This window comes from Callorhinus ursinus, unplaced genomic scaffold, assembly GCF_003265705.2.
Source record: "Callorhinus ursinus isolate GAN/ISIS: 27379988/994484 unplaced genomic scaffold, GSC_fseal_2.0 scaffold6, whole genome shotgun sequence".
Taxonomy (NCBI): domain Eukaryota; kingdom Metazoa; phylum Chordata; class Mammalia; order Carnivora; family Otariidae; genus Callorhinus; species Callorhinus ursinus.
The window spans coordinates 64,348,092-64,368,409 of NW_027397068.1; the positions used below are offsets into that span (position 1 = coordinate 64,348,092).

General features: G+C 46.1%; 1 protein-coding gene across 1 annotated transcript in view; it reads left to right on the forward strand.

Annotated features, from left to right (window-relative positions):
* The first annotated feature begins 1,028 nt into the window (after positions 1-1,028).
* Positions 1,029-20,318, forward strand: part of PPP1R14C (protein phosphatase 1 regulatory inhibitor subunit 14C) — an 82,657-nt gene continuing 63,367 nt past the window's right edge. Inside the window, exon 1 of the mRNA XM_025861493.2 lies at positions 1,029-1,824. Coding sequence (XP_025717278.1) covers positions 1,513-1,824 — 312 coding nt within the window. The 5' untranslated portion in view covers positions 1,029-1,512. The remainder of the gene's footprint in view (positions 1,825-20,318) is intronic.

The window sequence follows — 20,318 nt, forward strand, 5'->3', positions numbered from 1 at the left end:
CAACCTGCACACTGGTTGATTGCAGAGCTGGAAAAGCCAGGGAGAAAGTTGTTGGTTACTTCTTTTATTTCCCTTTACAGCTGTTGGTCTAGAATCCCACACAGGGATACCCTAGAAAATGTTCAGAAGAAATCAACTTTATCTACTTTCCTTCTGAGAAACTTTTTTGAGTAGCTGCTGGTAAACCTCACCAGCTTTTTCAAGAAGTTCATAAAAGCCACTTAATGTGTTGGAGCATCTTTGTGGTTTCTTTCAGTTGCCTGAACAGAAATGTAATGTTAGGTGCAAGAGACATATAGTAGTGTCTCCCTATGATTTTACACACATCCACATGCAGTTTTCTGTTTATAATTTCCCTCCCCATCTCTTTGCCTTAAACCTTTATAATAAGCTCATTCATTTGTAACTCTACTTGGCTGCCTGATGTTTTTAGAGTAGAATTAGTGCAATTGCTTTCCCCGGTAAAAAGAGGTAGCTTGGCAGTGGTATTGAGAGAGAGGAAAGCTGGCTAGCCAGGGAATGCAATACTAGAAATGTAAGCCCAGTAAACAGCACTGACTCCTTTAGAGAAATGTTTGCTGTCTGGATGTCCCCAGCCTCTTAGCCAAGCGATAGATCAAGCCGGCAGCCCTTTAGATACAAAGATATATGAATGCTCTGCCTACGAATAAACACACTTTGTAAGGAGAGAAAAACTGGTCTGAAGAGAATTTCTCAGGCGCTTTGACTGTCTGATTGCACAAACATCGCCTCGTCAATCTTTCTCACAATCTGAGAGAGGAAGTGGCATGAAAAGGAATGTCTCTGGAGCTGGAGGGTGGGGACAGGAGGGAGGAGACGCTTCCCCGCCATCCGAAGAGGCGGGAGGGCAAAGAAAACCTTCAGGAGGAACCTGCGACGCGGTCCCTCCCCGCGTCCCTCTCCGGGCGGTCCTCTCTCCCCGGGGGCAGCGCCGGGGCCGGGGGGGGGGGGGGGAAGGGGGGGGGGGGAGCCAGGCCGCTGGAGGCGCCGGGTTTCGTGCGCTCGGGCACTGCTGGGGGCGAAAGGCGCAATTCCGCGTCTCCGGGAGGAGAGGCCACGGTCACCCGCGCGGAGGACCATCTCTGGCACCAGACCCAAGCCGGTTCTCTCCGGTGTCTACGCACAGGCGGCCGCGCGTGCCCACGCGCACACATTCCCGCCTCCGCGCGCAACTCCCACGCCCCGGGCCCTGTGCCGGCCAGGCGCCAGATCCGCTTCCCCTGGCGGGACCGAGAGGGTCCTCGGCGGCGTCTTTAAGGCCGCGGTCCCCGCCCCTCCCTCTTCCCCGCCCTCCCCCGCCCGTCCTCCTCGGTGTCGCCGCGGCTCCTCCCGACCTCCCCACGAGCCGGGCTGCCGGGCGTGCGCGGCGCGCGGAGCAGGTGCGGCCGAGCCCCTCGCATGCCGCTGCCCCGCCGGAGGTGCTAGCGGCGCCGGGCGCGCTCCGCCCGCCCCTCCTCCGGGCCGCACTCGGGCTCCGGCGCGCGCGGGGACATGTCGGTGGCGACGGGCAGCAGCGAGGCGGCCGGTGGGGCCGGCGGCAGCGGCGCGCGGGTTTTCTTCCAGAGCCCCCGGGGCGGCGCCGGCGGCAGCCCGGGCTCGAGCAGTGGCTCAGGCTCCTCCCGTGAGGACTCGGCGCCGGTGGCCACGGTGGCCACGGCGGCCACGGCGGGGCAGGTTCAGCAGCAGCAGCGGCGCCACCAGCAGGGAAAAGTGACAGTGAAATATGATCGCAAGGAGCTTCGGAAGCGGCTGGTGCTGGAGGAGTGGATCGTAGAGCAGCTGGGTCAGCTGTACGGATGCGAGGTACCTGAGCGGGGGGCCAGGAGGGTCGGGGGCCTCCCTCGCCACGCTGTGCCCACACCGGAATTCTCCAGGGCTCCAGCTCTCGGGTGCGCACCGCCCTGTCTCCTGGGGACCCAGCGCTGGGAGCGAGGCGCAGGGCGTTCTCTCTCCGGGGTGCCCTCTGGCGCCGGGGCGCCACCGTTGGGACGCCCCTGCCTGGGTCCAGATGCCGGGTGCCCGCAGAGTTGCGGGCCCCCTTGTTGGCAGTGGGGAGCGTTGGGTTTTGCTAAGCACCTTGCTTTTCTTGGGGCCCGGGGCGCCTCTAGCCTCCAGCTGCAGCTACCCTCAGAGGGCTCACCCCAGCTGCGCCTAACCCATCAAGAACAGTACTCACTGCTGAGATCCTGGCAATCCCGATTTCTGTGGAGGGGGAACAGGGAAGGGACCTGAAAGCTGCTTAACGGAGAGGAGAGGTTCTGGGGATCCCAGAGGACCCCTCGATTCCTGAAATTCTACATCAAAATCATGAGATGGACGCTTTCCCTTTTGCAGCCAGCCCCGACGCGCGTCCCCATAATTCATCCTTGCATTTACCCAAGCTGCACACGTTGGGCTTTGTTGAAGCAGCTTTTTTTTCCCCCCCTGGTTGAGCTCGGTTACTCCCGTTGATGGGCGCAGAGTGAGAGCCTTTGGCAACCTGGAAGGGTGCCTGGTGGAAGGAAGGTAGCTCTGCGGGTGGTGTGCGGGTTGCCCCGAATCCACCAGCTTCCCCTCCGCGGCGACCCCTGTGACTTCCTACGGGTTCAGGGGCTAAGGTTCATACACAACTCCGACGGACGCGTAGATGCTTGATGTTAGGAGAAATATTTAGAATAAGCTGTAACAAACGTCTGCTAGAAAAATGACTGAAGCCAAAATGATTCCCCATGAGAGTCTTTAATAACAGCGATTCTGAATGAAGTATTGTACTTCTCTTAAGGGCGTGGAGTTTGGGAAGGGTGGGAGAATGGAGGGGATTAATAATTAAGGATTGGGCTTCTAAGTTAAAGCAGGTTTGTGTCCATACAGCTGTTAGCGCTGTTCAGCAAAAATGAAAGCCAGATGAACTCATTGGCTTTTCTCCTGGTTTGGGGTATTGTGTTTTTCACACATTTTATGGCCTATTGTGAACACATCCTTTCCTTAACATTCTCATGGTAGGAGGCAACAGCATCCTCATTAGGGACTACTGATGAATGATTAGGATATAATGAAGCTTGACTATATGACTAATAGGCTTGTAAAAATATATTGTTTCCCCAGCCTGGCTCTTACAAAAAAAGCCATTTTAATTGCATAAATAAAAACTGGCCAACATAGGAAGTGTTCCTGGGATTTCTTTCTTTCTTTCTTTTTCTTTTCTTTTCTTTTCTTTTCTTTCTTTCTTTCTTTCTTTCTTTCTTTCTTTCTTTCTTTCTTTCTTTCTTTCTTTCTTTCTTTTTCTTTCTTTCTTTCTTTTGAAGGAAGTTGGCAAAACTCTTTCAAGAAACACTGTATTTGATTTAGATGGGATTACTGTTGGGTGGATGGATGTGCTCAATCTTGCCTCTGTAGAATCCAATTAATTTTCATTTATTTCATACTGACCTTTATACTCCATTTTGGATTTGGAGAAGATTTAATAGAAAAATTTTGTGGATCATTTGGTGAGTCTCCATGTGCTGAAATTAAGAGTGCTTTAGCAGTGCTCCTTTTATGGGAGGCTAATTAGGTGTAGTTGGGGAAACTAGAGCGTTCTGGCCCCTTACCAGGTTGGCAAATCAAAAAATTTAAAAATTCTTCAGAATAATTGGGGAAAATGGTGGATTGGATGTTCACTGTATTGAACATGTAGGTTAGATACATATTTTAAAGGGTAAACATCACCTTGAATCTTTTCCTGGTACATCTCTTCTCCTATTTTAGACCTTCTGGCGTACAGCAAACTAGAGATTTGAGAGAGGGCTTTATGCGGCCAGCATGTCATTACAATGTGGCAAGTGTTTCTCTTTCAGTTGTTTGCTCTGTCATTTTAGGTTTAAGGAATATTGGTCATTGAGAAGGTTGTTGGCAGTTTGTAATTACCAAGCTGATGATACACCTTCCTTTAATGACAAAAAGCATGTGGACTCATAAATAGGCGTATAAAGAATTGTTTTCTTCCATCTATTTCTCCACTGGTGGGGCTCTATTTTTAGCTTAGCTTCTCTGTAGCTTCTCTGTAGCCTTTCCTTGCTGATGGCTTCAAGTATGTCAGCTCCTGCTTTCTTAATTGAGAAGGACTAATCGCTCTGAATCTCATGAATGTAGAGGGTAGGGAATGTTCCTTTTACACTTAAAATTGGTAATGTCAAATTTTTACTGCATGCAATTGACACAGAAAGCGAATTTGCCAAACTTCAAACTGGCCGGGGGCCTGAGCTTTCTGCCAAATTGGGGGAGATGATGAACACATATTTAATTTCAGAAGAACTTATATCAGGCCAGTCAGCAGTTGGATGACTTGTCCTTTTCGGAATAGAAAATAGTGATCTTTTGGAGAGGCATAAAGCATGATATTTAAAATTAGGAGTGGGAAAGAAGAAGTACGCAGAATAACTTCCTGGCTGCGGTCTTGTCTTGAAGTTTGCAGTGGCCAATTTTGTATGGAGAATAATCTGAAGACAGCCTCTGTGGAGTGCTAATAAGCTAATAAGACTAATTGATTTAGTCTTCACAACAGCCCTATGAAGAGGTTGCTGTTGTCTGTTTTACAGATGAAGAAACTGAGACCCAGAGTAAGAGGCTTTCCCAAGCTCGCAGAGCTGGCGAAGGGCAGGGCATGGGGATGGGAGTATGAACCGTGGTCGTGTGGCTCTGAGCCCACGTGCTAATCACCAGGCCCTGCCTCTTAAGTTTGCAGGGGCCCATGCAAGAGAACAGATGGAGGCCCTCACAGCATAGGTCTAAATATTTAAATTTTAAATATTTAAAATTTAAAAATAATGCATTTGAAATGAGCATGATATAAAATTTATTCTGTCCACCTCCCTTGACAATGATATCTCCATAGTGGCCTGGAAGGCTAGGTTTGAATTTTGGGACTTCTCAGACTTCTCAGAGCTCACAGCTGGAATGCAGCTGGAGAATCCCCTGGCCTCGTGCCTGCTTTCTTTTCTTCCCACCCACAGTATAGTCTCACCTGGTGAAGAGCATTGTGTCCACTCGCATACCCAATCTCTGTCTACTCTGTCTACCCTTCATCAGACCTTTGGCTCAGACCAGTGGCAAAGGCCCCCTTGGGAGGACAGATCTGGGAGGAGCCTGTTCATGCCCTGGAAATGGCTTGGTATTGGATCAGGAAACTCGGGGGATCTGCAGCAGAGCCTAAAACCAGACAGAGGGACAGCGGTTCCAAGTAGGTGGGTCCAGCTGGTCCTAGGAGCTCTGCAGGAAGATGGGTGTGGGAGGATTAGGGCCCAGGACCCGTGGCTCTTCTGTCCCAGTCTAAGGGCAGTATTGCTGCATGCCACATCAAACAGCCTTTTGGTATAGAGATAAGTGTTTTTTATAAATTCTAAAATGCTTAGTTATGTTTATAGTTATTTTCCATTTCATCTTCTTATACAGATAGTTAAATTTTCAGCTAGGGATTTGGTTATAATGGAACTATTAGGATGGATCTGTATCCTCATTTAAGAATTTCTGTTTTGAGACATTTTCATATCTCATCCAGATCCAGACAGTTTTTAAGAGTGTTTGAAATCTGGCATCGAGTCTCCTTTGACAAGTACTGCAAGATGGCTTACTGGATAATCATATCATTTTTTCTCATCTTGCCCAGTATCAAGATAACATCTGTACTTCAGTTTTGCAATGTGATTTGCTTTGGGAATAAAAGCCTGTTGTTAACCTCAGATTATTGAAATGCCTCTAGCAGCCTCGCCGTAAACAGACTTGTGCGCTGAAGGCATTTCCTGGGTTACCCTGGGGGTCCAGTTAGGCTTTCCCTTTGCTGCAGCTGTCTGCATTTTATTATTTTTATTTTTTTTTAAAGATTTTATTTATTTGTTTGACAGAGAGAGAGAGAGAGAGAGAGAGAACGAACACAAGCAGGGGGAGCGGCAGGCAGAGGGAAAGGGAGAAGCAGGCTCCCCAGTGAGCAAGAAGCCTGATGTGGGGCTCCATCCCAGGACCACGGGATCATGACCTGAGCCGAAGGCAGATGCTTAACTGACTGAGTTAACTGACTGAGCCACCCAGGCGCCCCAGCTGTCTGCATTTTAAAACGTGGTTTCTGGTATGTTATACCTTTGCATCCTCCCTGACTCCCTGTCATTGCTCCTTCTGTAAATCAGTGTTTTTCCAAATGTTTTGATGGTGACCCTAGAAAGAAATACCCTTTAGATTGCTGCCTGACACACGGACACATGGATGTATGAAAGACACATAGATTCAGAAAGCACCACTTAATATTACCATGTATGCTAGAGAATGAAATGACAAGGGTAGTGTAAAATGTGACTTTATTAATGTTTAAATACAATGTTCTATTTCCTTTTCCAGAAGTGCTGGTTGTGACCCTCTAAATTGATTTCAGGGGGCCCTGGGTGGCTCAGTCAGTTAAGTGTCCGACTCTTGATTTTGGCTCAGGGCATGATCTCAGGGTCGTGAGAGTGAGCCCCACATCTGGCCCAGTGCAGACTGGGCGTGGAGCCTGCTTAAGATTCTCTCACTCCCTCTCCCTCTGCCCCTCTTTTTCTCTCTAAAAAAGTTAATTAATTAAAAAAATAAATAGATTCCATAACATTTTTGGACGGTGGCATGCGGTTTAAAAAATACTCCTCCAGGGGCACCTCGGTGGCTCAGTCAGTTAAGCGTGTGACTCTTGATTTCAGTTCAGGTCATGATCTCAGGGTTGCGAGATCAAGCCCCGAGTTGGGCTTGGCGCTCAGCGGGGGGTCTGAGATTCTCTCTCTTCCCTCCGCCCTTCCCCCCTCTCTGTCTGTCTAGAATAAATAAATAAATCTTAAAAAAAAAAATACTCCTCCAGAAAGGGAAAAGCCTAAACATATGTGATAGAATTAGCTGGTGTTTATTAAATGCCCTCGATGCATCAGGTGTGATTCGTGTAGTCCTAGTAACAATTGCCGATATTCTTCATTTTGTCGGTGTAGAAACTGAGTCACAGAGATGCCAGAAGGTTGCCCCAGGGCCCGCAGCTGAAATGTGGCAGCGCAGGGCCGGGGCCGGGAATTCCGATGCACCTCCCCCCTTGCACCGACCGCTTCTCGAGGCAGGACAGCACCAGGCACCCTCCGTGAACTTGTGTGGGTTGTGTACTCCCCAGAAGTGGCTGTTGGAGCCTCTGAGTTGGCTGATCATGCCTGTAGGGGGGAAATACCACCACCGGGGAGTTGTTCTTATACCTGGAGCAGGCTTCTAGTTTTAAGTTCAGGTCCTTGTGTTGTATATAGATTCCCACTCTAACAACATCACATTTCCCTGTTTTGCCGCTTTCTTAGTACCTGAGCCAGAAGGTAGAAGCTATTGCTTGGAACTTGGTTTGTGGATCATTTGGTGAGTCTCCATGTGTTTGGGTATTGGAGAATGAATAGGCTTTTTAAAAAAACTGCTTTTTTTTTTCCCAAACCTCCATAAACTCAGTCTGTGAAATATTAAGGAATAACTTAAACATGTTAGAAGTCTACGAATCAAAATTCTCAGTTGCCAAGGGAAGAAAAGTACTTCACACGTTTCCCTTTGGAATAGTAGTTAGGGACATTCGGAGTGGAGGTGGTGGTTAAGAGAGGAAGTGTTCTGCGGCTGGAAGAACCTGAAGCCACCTCCCGGCCCCAGCATTCAGTAGTCGTGAGAGTGTAGGCAATTTCCGTAAACTCTCTAAGCCTCACCTCCCCTTATGTTTAAGGGGATCACCCTGGCCTCTTTGCAGGATTGTCGTGAGGACCGAATGGGAAAGACATGGAACATAGCATCTCGAATGCAGTAGGTACACAGTCACTGTTGTACCTTGAACCACAACCAGCCCCTAACTATCGCTGATTCTCTGTGATGTGGGCAGAGGACCGGAAGGAAGAGAAAACAAGGCATTCGCATCTGTTTGGTGGTCGAATTTGGAGAAGTTGAGTGGATACTTTGAGGTCAGGGATGTCGGTATGTGTTTGAACTTGAACGTGGGCAAATCGTCTCTATATCATTCCCCTTTTCCCCAGAATCTTCCTTTTTCTGGAAGTTCCTGTGGGTTTTCATGTATGTATGGAGAAATGAGACGTCAATCTGCGTTAATTTTCTTTGTGTATGTCCTAGTGTGGGAGAGCACAGTTCTTCAGCCATTAGGCATTTATTTGAATGAATGAAAAAGAGTCAGTCATCAGAAGACGTGCTTTAGCATTGAGTGAGTTGGTGGCGTTTCTTTATTAGAGTCATAGCTAGGAAAAAAAAAACAGATTTATGGTTTTGTTACCATAATCCATATCCCACTCTCGCATTATTACTGTTTTATTTCAGCGTTGTTGAAAAGAACACCTACCTTCTTTGGCTTATTTGCTCCAAACAGGTGTTTACAAATCGTGGTTGCAGTGCCTTGATTTTTCAGCTTAGATCGAGAGAATTCTTTTGAGAATCTGATGTTCCCGGTGCCTCCCGCCCACTCTCTTTTCCTCTGCTTCTGCTGTGCCCCTGACATACTAGTTCTGCCTGCATTCTCGCCTCGGACTCACGCTTTTGCTTCCAGAGTCTTGTGTTTTTCTCCCAGCTCTGAAACAACCTGGCTGCACCTGGCTGCACGCTTTTGCTTCCAGGGTCTTGTGCTTTTCTCCCAGCTCTGAAACGACCTGGCTGCACCTGGCTGCACCTTGCCTCCTTGACAGCTCTCAGAGGAGGAGTCTCTCTTTCCAGATGAGGGAAGAGCAAAATCTGCATTGTTTCTTCCCATGTGGCGCGTGCACCTTGCGCATGATCTCATTTTGCGGTTTACTCCCTAGTCTCCCCGGGCCGTATTTGGCTATCTCATGGCTTGAATTTCAAGCCGTCCCCTGTCTTTTCAAGGCAACTGTCCCATGCTCTTTCCTTCCCTGCAGCCCAGTCCTTGGCCTCCTGCTGCGCCAGCCAGTGCGGCCGCCTGTCCGGGGGCCTCTTCCCTTCATCGTCCTCCTGCCTTGGGTGGGTTGGCAGCGGGGCTCCCTGATAGAAACAGCAACCATCACCGGCCACGAAAAACGCTTCCCTTCCTCAGTCCTGGATCCCCTCTGGTTGCCACTCTTACTATCTGTTTTTCTGGATCTTTCTCCAGACACTGTTTATCCACCACAGCGGCCCCGAGGACCTTGCTGTTTCTCAATCCAGGGGGACCGTGTGAGGCTGTATTTGCCTGGGCCCTCCTGCTGCGTTAGACGCCTTTGGCCACTCCCCGGGGAAGCCTGTGGCTCCTGAGGCAGCCCCTCCGGGTCTCCCACGCTTCTCTAGCTACTCTTCCAGCCCCCTTCTGTGGGTTTTCTTTCTCTGCCCATCTCTTTGATCTGATGTTGGGCAGGGTCTGTCTTTGGGCCCCTGCTCTGCTTTCTGTCTTGTTGTCCCCCGCGCCCCCCCGCCTCCCGCTCTCGCACGTTCTTTCTGGGTGATACGAATATTCCTGTGGCTTCAGTTGCTGGCCATATGCTGACAACTCTTCAATCTGTATTTTTAGCCCAGATCTGTTTTCTGAGGACCAGACATACTCAGAGAGTTTTGAAATGGATAACTCCACTTAGATGCTCCGTGGGAGCCTCGTGGTTAACCGGCCTGCAAATGGAGTTTACCTTCCTCTGCAGACCTCCTCTTCCCCCCTCCCCTCGGGAGTGAATGGCAGGTGCTGTGATCCACGGATGTCCCGGCCCGAGATCCTGCTGGCATCCCCTCTCTTGCCTCTGCTCTCCATGTCAACACCTGGCAGTCTCGGAGCCTTGGCGACACTCACTCCTCACGGCTCTGCCACCAGTGCCTTGACTTCTCGCTGCCACTGCATTCGTGCGACGCCTTAACACTTCTCACTGATGGGCGCTTCCATCTCAGTTCTCTGCAGTTACCGCTGCCCCGAGTCCTGGTAGGGCCGCCAGCAGCAGCCCTCTGCTTTGCCACTAATGCAGCTCCCTGCGGAGGGCCAGGGGACTTGTACGTTTTGTCTCCCACAGTCAAACTTTACAATAACTTTAGGAGAGGGGGGGTGGTGGTGTTCTCTTCATTTCTTCATTTTGTAGCGGAAGAAACCGAGACCAGAGCAGCTGTGACCTGTCCCTGTCTCAGGTCATGCTGACCCCAGAGGCACGTAGCCGCAATGCTGCCCAGCAGCTCAATTTACTGAGTTCCTACTGCATACCCCAACCTTGCAGTAACTCTGCAAGAAACTGAGGTACGGGGAGCTTGAGCAACAGGCCCTGGTCAGAGGCCACGTCCCTCTCAATGGCAGAGTCAGGAACAGATACATGTCTCAGGTTCCTGGGCTGGGACCTCCGCCTCTGAGCTCTCCCCTCCAACTGCCCCTCGCTGTGGTGATTCAAAGTGTTTTCTGAAATCCAGGCTGGATCCTGTTATTTCCCACAGCCTTCCTGACAAAGCATGAGACCTTAGGCTGCAGCCAGGGCTCAGGGGCTCGCCCTGCCCGCCTCTGTAGCCCCCATCTCTTGCCCCTGTCCCTCACCCCTGAATGCAGGGCAGACAGGACCCCTTCAAGCTTGCTTCTCTCTCTGCCAGACCATCTCTCCCTGCCTCTCCTAGCTTAGTTGTCCACCTGTTACCTGTTCTTCAGGCTCACCGTTGGGATATCTCCTCTAGGAAGCTTCTCTGACACATCCTCCCTGGCAGGCTGGCTGACAGGCCTCTACTGGCTTGTGCTTACTCACCCCTTTCTTGGAACACTTTGTGTAATCCTGTCTCGCAGCTTCGTGAGGGCAGGGTCTTGTGGCCCCTGCAGCCCCGGTGTCTCTCACACACCAGGGTGCCCTGAGGTGTCCAGCACCTGGCCGCCAAGTGAGTGTGACCAAAACTGGCCCTCTAGACCATCTTCTGGAACTGTGCGTTTCAGAAAGACACACCCCAAATTAACTGCACTAATGTAATTCGGCTCTGCCTGGGCTATAAGTCTACTTTTTCATTGTTGACTCAAAGTTTCGGTTCTCTCCCCTGCTTGTGAATTATATCTGTGCTGTCTTTTGAACCTGTGAACAGAAAGGAAGTGGCAATGGAATAAAGCACAGAGGTAGAGGGATGAGAGTTTTCCAAGGAAGTAATCACAGGTTACTGCGATTCTTCTCTCTAATTTTAATTTTTCAGTATGTACAAGAATCCTATTTTATTTGCACAGTCATTGTTCATTTCTCTGAGAGTAGCTGTGCTTGCTGGGCAAAGAAGGGGTGAGTGCTTTTCCATCAGCAGGTAAGATTCAGAGCAACGGGCTCACACAAGTCTTAATAGGACAGGGAATGTGAGCCAAAATTCCTGCCTCTGCTTCAAAGTTTGGGCCAGTAAAGTCTCACGAGCTTTTTCTGAGTCAGGACTGGGGCTCGGGAAATCTGTTTCACGGTGTAAAACCTTAGAAAAAAGGAGAGACCAGGGTGCGGATTCGTCTCTAACACATGACTTTATGGTCGAGGAAAGGCTTTTCCTTCCTTCCTTTCCTTCCTTCCTTTCCTTCCTCAAAGAAGGGCTTTTCCTTTTTTGAAGAATCCTTAGGGCAGGAAGTAACTTGGGAGTGTTGATTGATTGATTGGTTCATTCGTTCCAACAGATATTTGCAAAGATGCGGAAAGGGGAATAGGAAGTCTTCATCCTTGAAAATTGGGTAAGAGGAAAAGAAGAAGAAAGAAACCCTTTCTGTTACAGGAGAAGAAAGGAGGTGTCCATATGACTGAAAGCCCTTTGAGGGCAGAGACTATGTCCAGTTCCCAGTTGTCTTAGTGTATCCAGTATGTTTATTTACTGCATAGTGGCTCTGTGCTTCTCCCTTTACTCAAAGCCTGTTTTCAGGGAAGGATATGATAAATTCGTTCACTTTATAATGTAAATGACTAAACACCCTTTAATTATCTTTCATTTTAATAGGAAGTAAGGTTGTAAGTAAGAGAAAGTAATCTCTTACTAGCCGGCCGAACTTCAGGAATCAATGAACCAGGGCAGGATATGTTATTTGTGGGCTCCGGGTCCTTGTTGGCATCTATGAAATCTATGGAATCAAAGCATGTCCATTGTTCCCAGGGTATTATGGGAAGGACCCTGGCCTGCGGGACTTGATCTAGTTGGGCTGCTGCTTAATTAGCTCGATGACCTTGGCAAGTCATATTCATGATGGACTTCTGTTTTCAGGTTTTCTTTCCTTACCTGAAAAAATGAGGCTGGTTTAGGGTTTTTAAGCTCTACCCTTTAGAGCTTCTATGATAAAGGTGCCCTACACTGCAGAAGATGGGATTTATTAAAGAGAGGGTGATATTTAAAGCGGTAATCGAAGCGTCTTTCTCTCTTAAGGCAAACCTGAGACAAGCATTAGGCTGGTTCACCAGAGGATCGTCTAATTGCAGAGCTAATTCCAGTAGCTAAAGTGAGAGTGTATCCATCCTTCCCTTGGCATGATCTCTTGTGTGACATGGCTTGGTTGGGAAGAATCAGATTGGGAAGCCTTTAAAAACACCCTGTTTCCCTCCTCTGGCACTTCCTACTCTTGACTTCTAAGTTAAATTTGAAATCTTGACGCTGCAGATATCATAGGTACCCTACCCGCCTTTTAAAGAAAAATTTAATTGGGTTAACCTTTAAGAAGAGCTGGCGTATTTGACTTAAAAATTTTCAATGTATAACTTATAATATTGTCTGTTGGGGGGCTTTTCCTGTTCCTATTATTTGTCCTTTACCTTGGCAGCTCATAATTGACTAATAGTGGTATTTATTTTTAACTTGTGTTGAGATATAAAATGAGCATCTGAGAGGGAGAATAGTAGCAGCTTTAGGAAATAAAATTTTTAAAAGTTGAAGGGTACAAAATAGCCTAAATAAGAGGCTGAATAAATCTGTATAAACAAATTAATTTTCACCGGGGAGTTTCTTCCTAGAATGTCACTTTATAGTTCGTTTTAGAATGAGCATGACATGATAGAAAAAATAAATTAAGATTTTTCGTGGACACTTCTCGTGGGAAGTGGAGAGCAGAATTTTTTGGTCTTAATAATATTTGTTTATTTTGTATGATGATAGAATCCATAAAGCGCCATCAGATAATCCCTTTCAATTCACACAAAGACTCTGTGATAGAAGTAGCTACCTCATTTTTAAAAAAGATTTATTTATTTGAAAGAGAGAGAGAGAGAGCATGCACACGGAGGGGAGGGTCAGAGGGAGAGAGAGAACCTCAAGCAAACTCCCCTCCGAGGGCATGCTCAATTCCACAATCCTGAGATTATGACCTGAGCCGAAATCAAGAGTCAGACGCTTAACCGACTGAGCCACCCACGCACCCCAGTAGCTACCTCATTTTTAAAACAACAGAACAGAGGCTTAAGGGCACCTGCGTAGCTCAGTCAGTTAAGTGTCTGACTTGGGCTCAGGGCATGATCTCAAGGTCCTGGGGTTGAGCCCTGCCTCCACCCCCGTGCTCCGCGGGGAGTCTGTTTGTCCCTCTGCCCCTCCTCCCCCTTGTGCTCTCTCTTTCTCTCTCTCTTTCAAATAAATAAATTAAATCTTAAAAAAAAAATTAAAACAACAGAACTGAGGCTGAGAGAGGCTTAGTCCCATGCCCGAGTTTAAATTGCCAGGCAGGAAATTGGAAACAGTGACCATGTGGCTCACCTCCCTCACCCTGTTATTTCCAGCTATTCTAGAATGTTTGCCCCATACACCGGGCAAAGCTCTTCTGCTTAATTATTTGATAGATTTTCAAATATGCTTCATCTTAGTTGAACAGTTTACAGAATTCCATTCTATGTTTGCAGTTTATTAGATGAACCATCAACAGGATTCAGCGGTTTCTTTAGAAAAATTCAAATCCATCAGCACTCAAGTATATATCCTAGGAAGTGTACTACTTATTTCTTGGATTGTCAAGTCTGCCCGGACAGTTAATATTGGAACCCTTACACTCTCCAGCTGTCCACATAGATGGAGTTTTGAGGTGGAAAGTTAGAAACGCACTTTAAATAAAACATTGGTTGCAGAGTGGGTATTTTATCCTACCTGTTTGAAAGCATCAGCTATTACCTGTCACATGAGAGAAGTAAAGAAATGATGCTTCTAAATAAAATGTACAAATGCCGTAACAACTTCTTTTGCTTCTGCTAAAGGATATTTTTGTCCTGAGCTGCCTGTTGAATCATCTGTTAATATCTTTTATATTTTATATGTCAGTAGTACAACAGATGTAGATGCTCCGTTCATTTCTGCAAATGTTAAAAGAATCAAATCTGTTTCAAGCCAGATAGGTAAGGTGTTGAGATTTCAGATCGGTAAAGATGATTTTTCTGTTTAGTTCTTTATGAGCCAATACTCGACATAACAATTCTAATTAGTCAACTGGTTTTTCTTCTGTTGGTGATGGGGTGTGGCAGCTCTCTGACAAGTCAAGAGAAAATGAGTCATTGATTTGGTGCTAAACATGATTATGCTTGCCATAATGAAAAGAGCCTACAAATATTACAACTAAAAAAAAAAATAACATGTACTATCTCTGGTAGACAAGTGCCTTTTGTTAAGCTAGAATATTCCATTTCTTCATCAAACCCCAGATGGTTCAGCATTCAGTAATCTTCTGCCAGAAGCAGTTTATATGGATGGATGTTTAAATAAAAACATGTGTATTTAGGTAAATAGGACATCATCTAAAGTAGCCTGAGACTTTAAAAGCGTTTAACTGCCAGTCATTTCTCAAACCTCTAGGATATTTGCATGTTAAACTTCAGAGAGGGAGAGTGGGCTGCATTTTATATGTGAAACATCCCAAGTTTGAGTTAACTCATTGCTCTAAAGAAGAAGAAAATGTGGAACTGGTCTGTTTATCATTGACACCTTACTGTAAACTGCCTCGCATAAAGCAGTTTAAGACAGTGAAGGAGGGCGAAGAATGAGATACAGAGAATATACAAAACATTGAGTGAAGCGTAGATTGTCAAGTCAGCCGTTATGATGAAGCCACTGGCCCACCCCACCTCTGCAGGTGCGAGGCGGGGGGCTCTGAGCAGGTCTGGTGGGCAAGGCATGGAACAGCCTTCTCAAGGAATTCAGGCTGTCTTTTTCCCTCTGGCCCCACTTTACAAAATCACAACAAACGGAAAAGTTCCTAGATATAGCTTCCTGCTGGTGGTAGGAAATAAGTTGTCTCATTTCAGAGATCCCTTATTGGTTTAGACCTTGGGTTCCTTTTAAATGCTTAATGCCTGGCCTGGGTGGTTCAGTTGGTTAAGCGGCTGCTGCCTTAGGCTTGGGTCATGATCCCAGGGTCCTGAGATCGAGCCCCGCATCGGTCTTCCTGCTCAGCAAGGAGCCTGCTTCTCCCTCTCCCAACCCCCCCGCTTGTGTTCCCTTTCTCGCTGTCTCTCTCTCTGTCAAATAAATAAATAAAATCCTAAAAAAAATAAACAAATGCTTAATGCCTGGCCTTGTGCGGGGCATTGCATTAGAAGGAGTAGGCTTGGTCTGCCCAGAAGGATGAGGCAGGATCCCTGCACCTGCCTTTATTCACAGTGTGGTTATGAGTTGTCATCCTTGGTTTCCTTTAATTTTCCCTTTTAAATGATATAGCCCTCTCAGGGATGTTTTGAGGATTAATAATGTTAAAAAATCATCCCAGGAAAAGCCCATGATATTTATTAAAGTACCATTAGCAACATCTATGCTTTTTTTTGCCATGATCGATTCATCCTTGTTGCTACAAATATTCAAGGTAGAGTATATTCTTTGGCTAAAACGAGAACAGAGGCTTTTGGAGTTTTTATTTTGAATTTTTTTTTTGAGGGTTTAAAAATTTTGGTCACACACCAGGTTTTATGAATATGGAATAACCTTGCCAGTGTCTCAGAATGAAAAATTTTGTTGGGCTGCTTCAAGAGAATTACCTTTTCAGTTCAAGAGAATTATTGCATGTGAGTTAAGTGGTAATATAACTATTATCATATAACATTCATTCTGGATAAGAATATTTTTCCTAGGGTATCTTTCATATGTGCCTAGGAAAAGGGCTGCAAAGATGTGTAATAAATATTAACAGTGTTTTTAGTGTCATTATGGGTGATTCTTATTTTGCTTACATTTTGTCCAGTGAACGCACTCCTCTTATGTGAGAAATCTAAGGTTATTTTAAAAAAGAGGTGGGCGCAGATATGCCTGTTGTCACCAGTAAGGAAAGGGCTCCCTGCCTTCAAGGACACCAGCTCTCCTGTCACAGGGCTTTATGATGTCAAGAGCAGCTTTCCTGGGGCTTTGCCTTCTCCTCGTTTGAGGCAGCCAGGAGGTTTTTATTTTTAATTGCAAATAATTAAGGAAAAAATAAGCTAGCAATTTTGTTCATATTTTCGATTCTTTACCTTTGCCAACTAAGTGCTGATAACACTTTGGGAAATCAGGGTGTCCTTATCTTTTTGGGTACAGAAACAGCATGATCAAGGAGAGTGCAGGTCCATGTGCATTTTCTGTTGCACTTGATCTTATAGACTCCACTCATTTCCAGTTATTTCCCCCGCCTTCAGTGAGGTTGCTTCCTACATTTGTAATGTAGTCAGATTGCTTTGTCACCTTCTGCATCCCTTCTGGGGTCCCCCAATCTCCTAAATGATTTTTTTTTTAATGTGCATACAAAAGGCTTACTCTTTGTGCTGTAAAGTTCTGTGGGTTTGACAAATGCAGAGTGTCATGTATACTCTCACAATATCACATAGAATAATATCATCACCTTAAAAAAAAATCTCCTGTGAGTCATCCATTCAACTCTTTCCATTTCTCCCCAGGCCCCTGAGAACCACTGTTCTTGTTTCATTGCCATAGTTTTGCCTTTTCTGGAATGGCATAGAATTGGAACCAGATTGTATGTAGCCTTTTCAGACTGGCTTCTTTCATTTAGCCATAGGCATTTAATATTCATCTATGTCTTTTTGTGACTTGGTAGCTCAGCTCTTTTTATAACTGAATAATATCCCATTGTATAAATGTACCACAGTTTATTTGTCCATCCGGCTGTTGGAGGACATCTTGGTTGCTTCAGGTTTGGGGCAATTATAAATAAACCTGATATAAACGTTTGCAGGCAGGCTCTTATGTGGATATAAGCTTCAAATCAGTTGAGTAAATATGCCAGACGTAGTTTTAGATGCTGAGGGTCCAGGTGCCAGGGATCCTGCAGTGAACCAAAGAAGCCAAGTCCCTGTGCTCTAAACACAAGTACAATGAGCAAACCAAAGTGGGTTCAGCTTGGGAGAGGTGCTGTGAAAGAAATAGAACAGGCCACTGGGATAAAGGGTGAATGCCCGTGGCCTGTTTGGTGGGACCAAGGAAGGTCCTCTCTGGGCAAGTTGTCCCACGTGAACCTGGATCTACAGAATGAGAGATGACCTCAGCGGTGCAAAGGCCCTGGAAGCACGGGCCACTCGGGTTTGCTCATTTTAGTTGCCATCCAGTATTCCACGTGTGAGTACATCACACTTCTTTTTCATCTGTTCTAGAAGGCTTTGATGGGCATTTGAGAGGTTTCCAGTTTGGGACTATTCTGAATCGAGGTGCTGTGAACATTACCGCACATGTCTTTTGGTGAACATATGTCTGCATTTCTGCCGGGTTATATGCAACGTGGTGAGATTCCTGGCTTAGCGGGTGTGCATATGTTCGGCTTTGCTGCATATTTCCAGATGATTGTATATGGCAGCCAAGAGTAATTATACTGACTTACATTCCCACTGCAGTATAGGAAGAAGCCAGTTGTTTCACATCCTTGCCAACACTTGGTGCTTTCTCTTTTTCATTTTCACTCTTAAGTATACCATCACCTTGGGGTTTTAGTTTGCATTTACCTGAGGACTTAGAAAGTTTAGCCCCTTTTCATATGCTTATCGATACTTTGGGGATTCTCTTTGTGCAGTACCTGTTCAAATCTTTTGCCACTAAAAAGTAAAACGTTGAGTCAGGTTGTCTGTCTTACTGATTTTTATGTATCCTGGCTACTAATATTTGTACATCCTAGATATCAGTCCTTGGTCAGAAATATGTGTTGTTTGAGTATTTTCTCCCACCTGTGAGCTACCTTTTTCACTCTTGTAATGTTACGTGTCTTTTGATGAATAGAAGTTCTTAATATTAATATTGTTCAATTTACCAGTTTTTTGCTTTATAGTCAGGGAACTTTGTATCCTGTTTGAGAAATCTTTGCTCCAAGGTCACGAAGATGTTATTTTTTGGATGCTTCACTGTTTTACGTTTTATATTTAGATCTGTAATCTATCTGAAATTGATTTTTATGGTGTAAGGTAGGGATCAAGATTCATTTTTTTACCCCTCCAGTTGACCCTGTACCATTCATTGGAGATCATTCTCTCCCCAATGCACTATAGTCACAAATCAGGAGACCTCGTTTGTGTGGGTCTATTATAGATTCTGGTGAGGGTGTTTTAATGTTGGGTTGGGCCTTCCCGTCTTGCTCACAATACTCCCATTTTCATTTCCTGGCACAATGGCCCATGCACGCAATTGGTAAATGGTTAGTAAATATCAACTGTTCAAGGGGCAGGTCTGAACTTGCCTTTAGACAAGAGTGTTTAAAATCCCTAGGCTCAGGCTCCAAGAAAAGATACTCAGATTTCATTTTAGAAAAGACTTTACTTGACTACTTAATTATATTTCTTCAACATGCCACAATATGGTTTGGGACCCATCCTGCTAATGAAAGTCCTAGGGAAGGTCAGTTAACTTCAGACTCTCCAGTCTGTAGTACTGTATCTATTCAACCATCCAGCCAGCCACCCAATAAATATTTGTTATGGGCCTACTATATGCCAGGCATAAAGGAAAGCTATTAAATAATGGAATTCTTTCCAGAGTTTCTGTTTTTAATTTTAGGATATTTGTTGTTTCTTTCTTTACAAGTTCAATGTTTCTTTCTTTACAAGTTGAATACTCAGTACAAGAAGGGTAATTTTTGGAATTTTCTTCTATTTCTAGGATAGCTTATTCTATTTCAGTTACTTAAAAATTTTTTGTGTGTGACAGTCTGGGTAAAGAGGCGATAGGCCTATGTAGTAGAACTTTTATGTTGCTATCAGAATATTTTAAAAACAAATAGAACCCTACAAAAGAAAAGAGATTAATTTTTTAAGGTGCATTATTTATTTTTAAAAAGCACATTATTAGTGAATTCAATGAGCAGTTAAATATTTTTCTTATTTTCAGAATTTAGTGCCAGCCCAAAGACCACATCCGGTGAAATGGAGACATGGCGTTTTTCAGGAGGATGGCATTGTGTCCAGAAGGGGCCAGCCAGTGTCCTTACATCAGATTGCACTACCAGTGGGTGGCATGCCAAGGGCTGTTTTCGCTCTGCTACCTGTCCATCAGGGGACCTGTCTGTTGATGGCTTCTCCGCAGCCGCCATCTTGCTCAGTTATGGTTGGGCCCTGGTTCATGTCATAGGACCTCTCTGCTCCTTGCCTCCCCCCAGGGATGTGCATGAGGAGTGGTGGGGTTGGCAGATGGTCGAAGCTGGGCCCAGCCCTTGGCATTAGCTGCTGGCAGGTGGGGCTGCCTCTGCCAGCTCGTTCTTGCCCACTGTTGCCTGTATCTGATGGTTTCCAGTTCTACCCGTTCAGAGCCCTTTGTGGACGCTGGAAGAGACAGCCGGGCAGCCGGGCCATGGCTGGCTCGGCCCTCTGCCTCAGGCAAAGCAAAGAGACTGGCAAGAGAACAGGGTGTCTGTGCTCTCGACTGTCACTTACGTGACGGAACTTTTATTCGCTTTCGGATTAATGTCGGCTCTGTTTACTTTTTCGTTTGTCTCCTTGAATGTCTTATACATTTAGTGAAACCTCTGCTATCCAGAGGTCACTCACTGATTCTGTAGCCTCAGCCATTTGGAACACAGCGAAGAACCTAGGAGAAAGCGGATGGGGGACTTCGAGAACCTGAGGAGCTGCCCCGGAGTTTATGTTCTTTATTTATTAGAGAGAGAGTCTTGGGCTAGGGAGAGCACATTGACTCTTACTTGAGCCACAGTCCTAACAAGCTCGGCCTCCTGACTTGTTGGTTCACCGGGGATGTAGAAGCAGCACACCAGGCTGCTCGCTCTAAGCACTGGGAGAAAGTCTACAAGTGACAGCTGACAGCCTGACAGTAAGGGGGTTGACAGAGAATCTATAAAAAGCTCAGAAGATTGGAGCCGTCTCACAGAAGACAGAAAGAGCTCTGTGCATGCCAGTGGCCTGGAGGGTAATGCAGCACAATAGAACGTCTGCTCACAGGGCTGACCCGAGTCATTAAGAAAATATTAATTCTGTTGCTAACATTAGGTT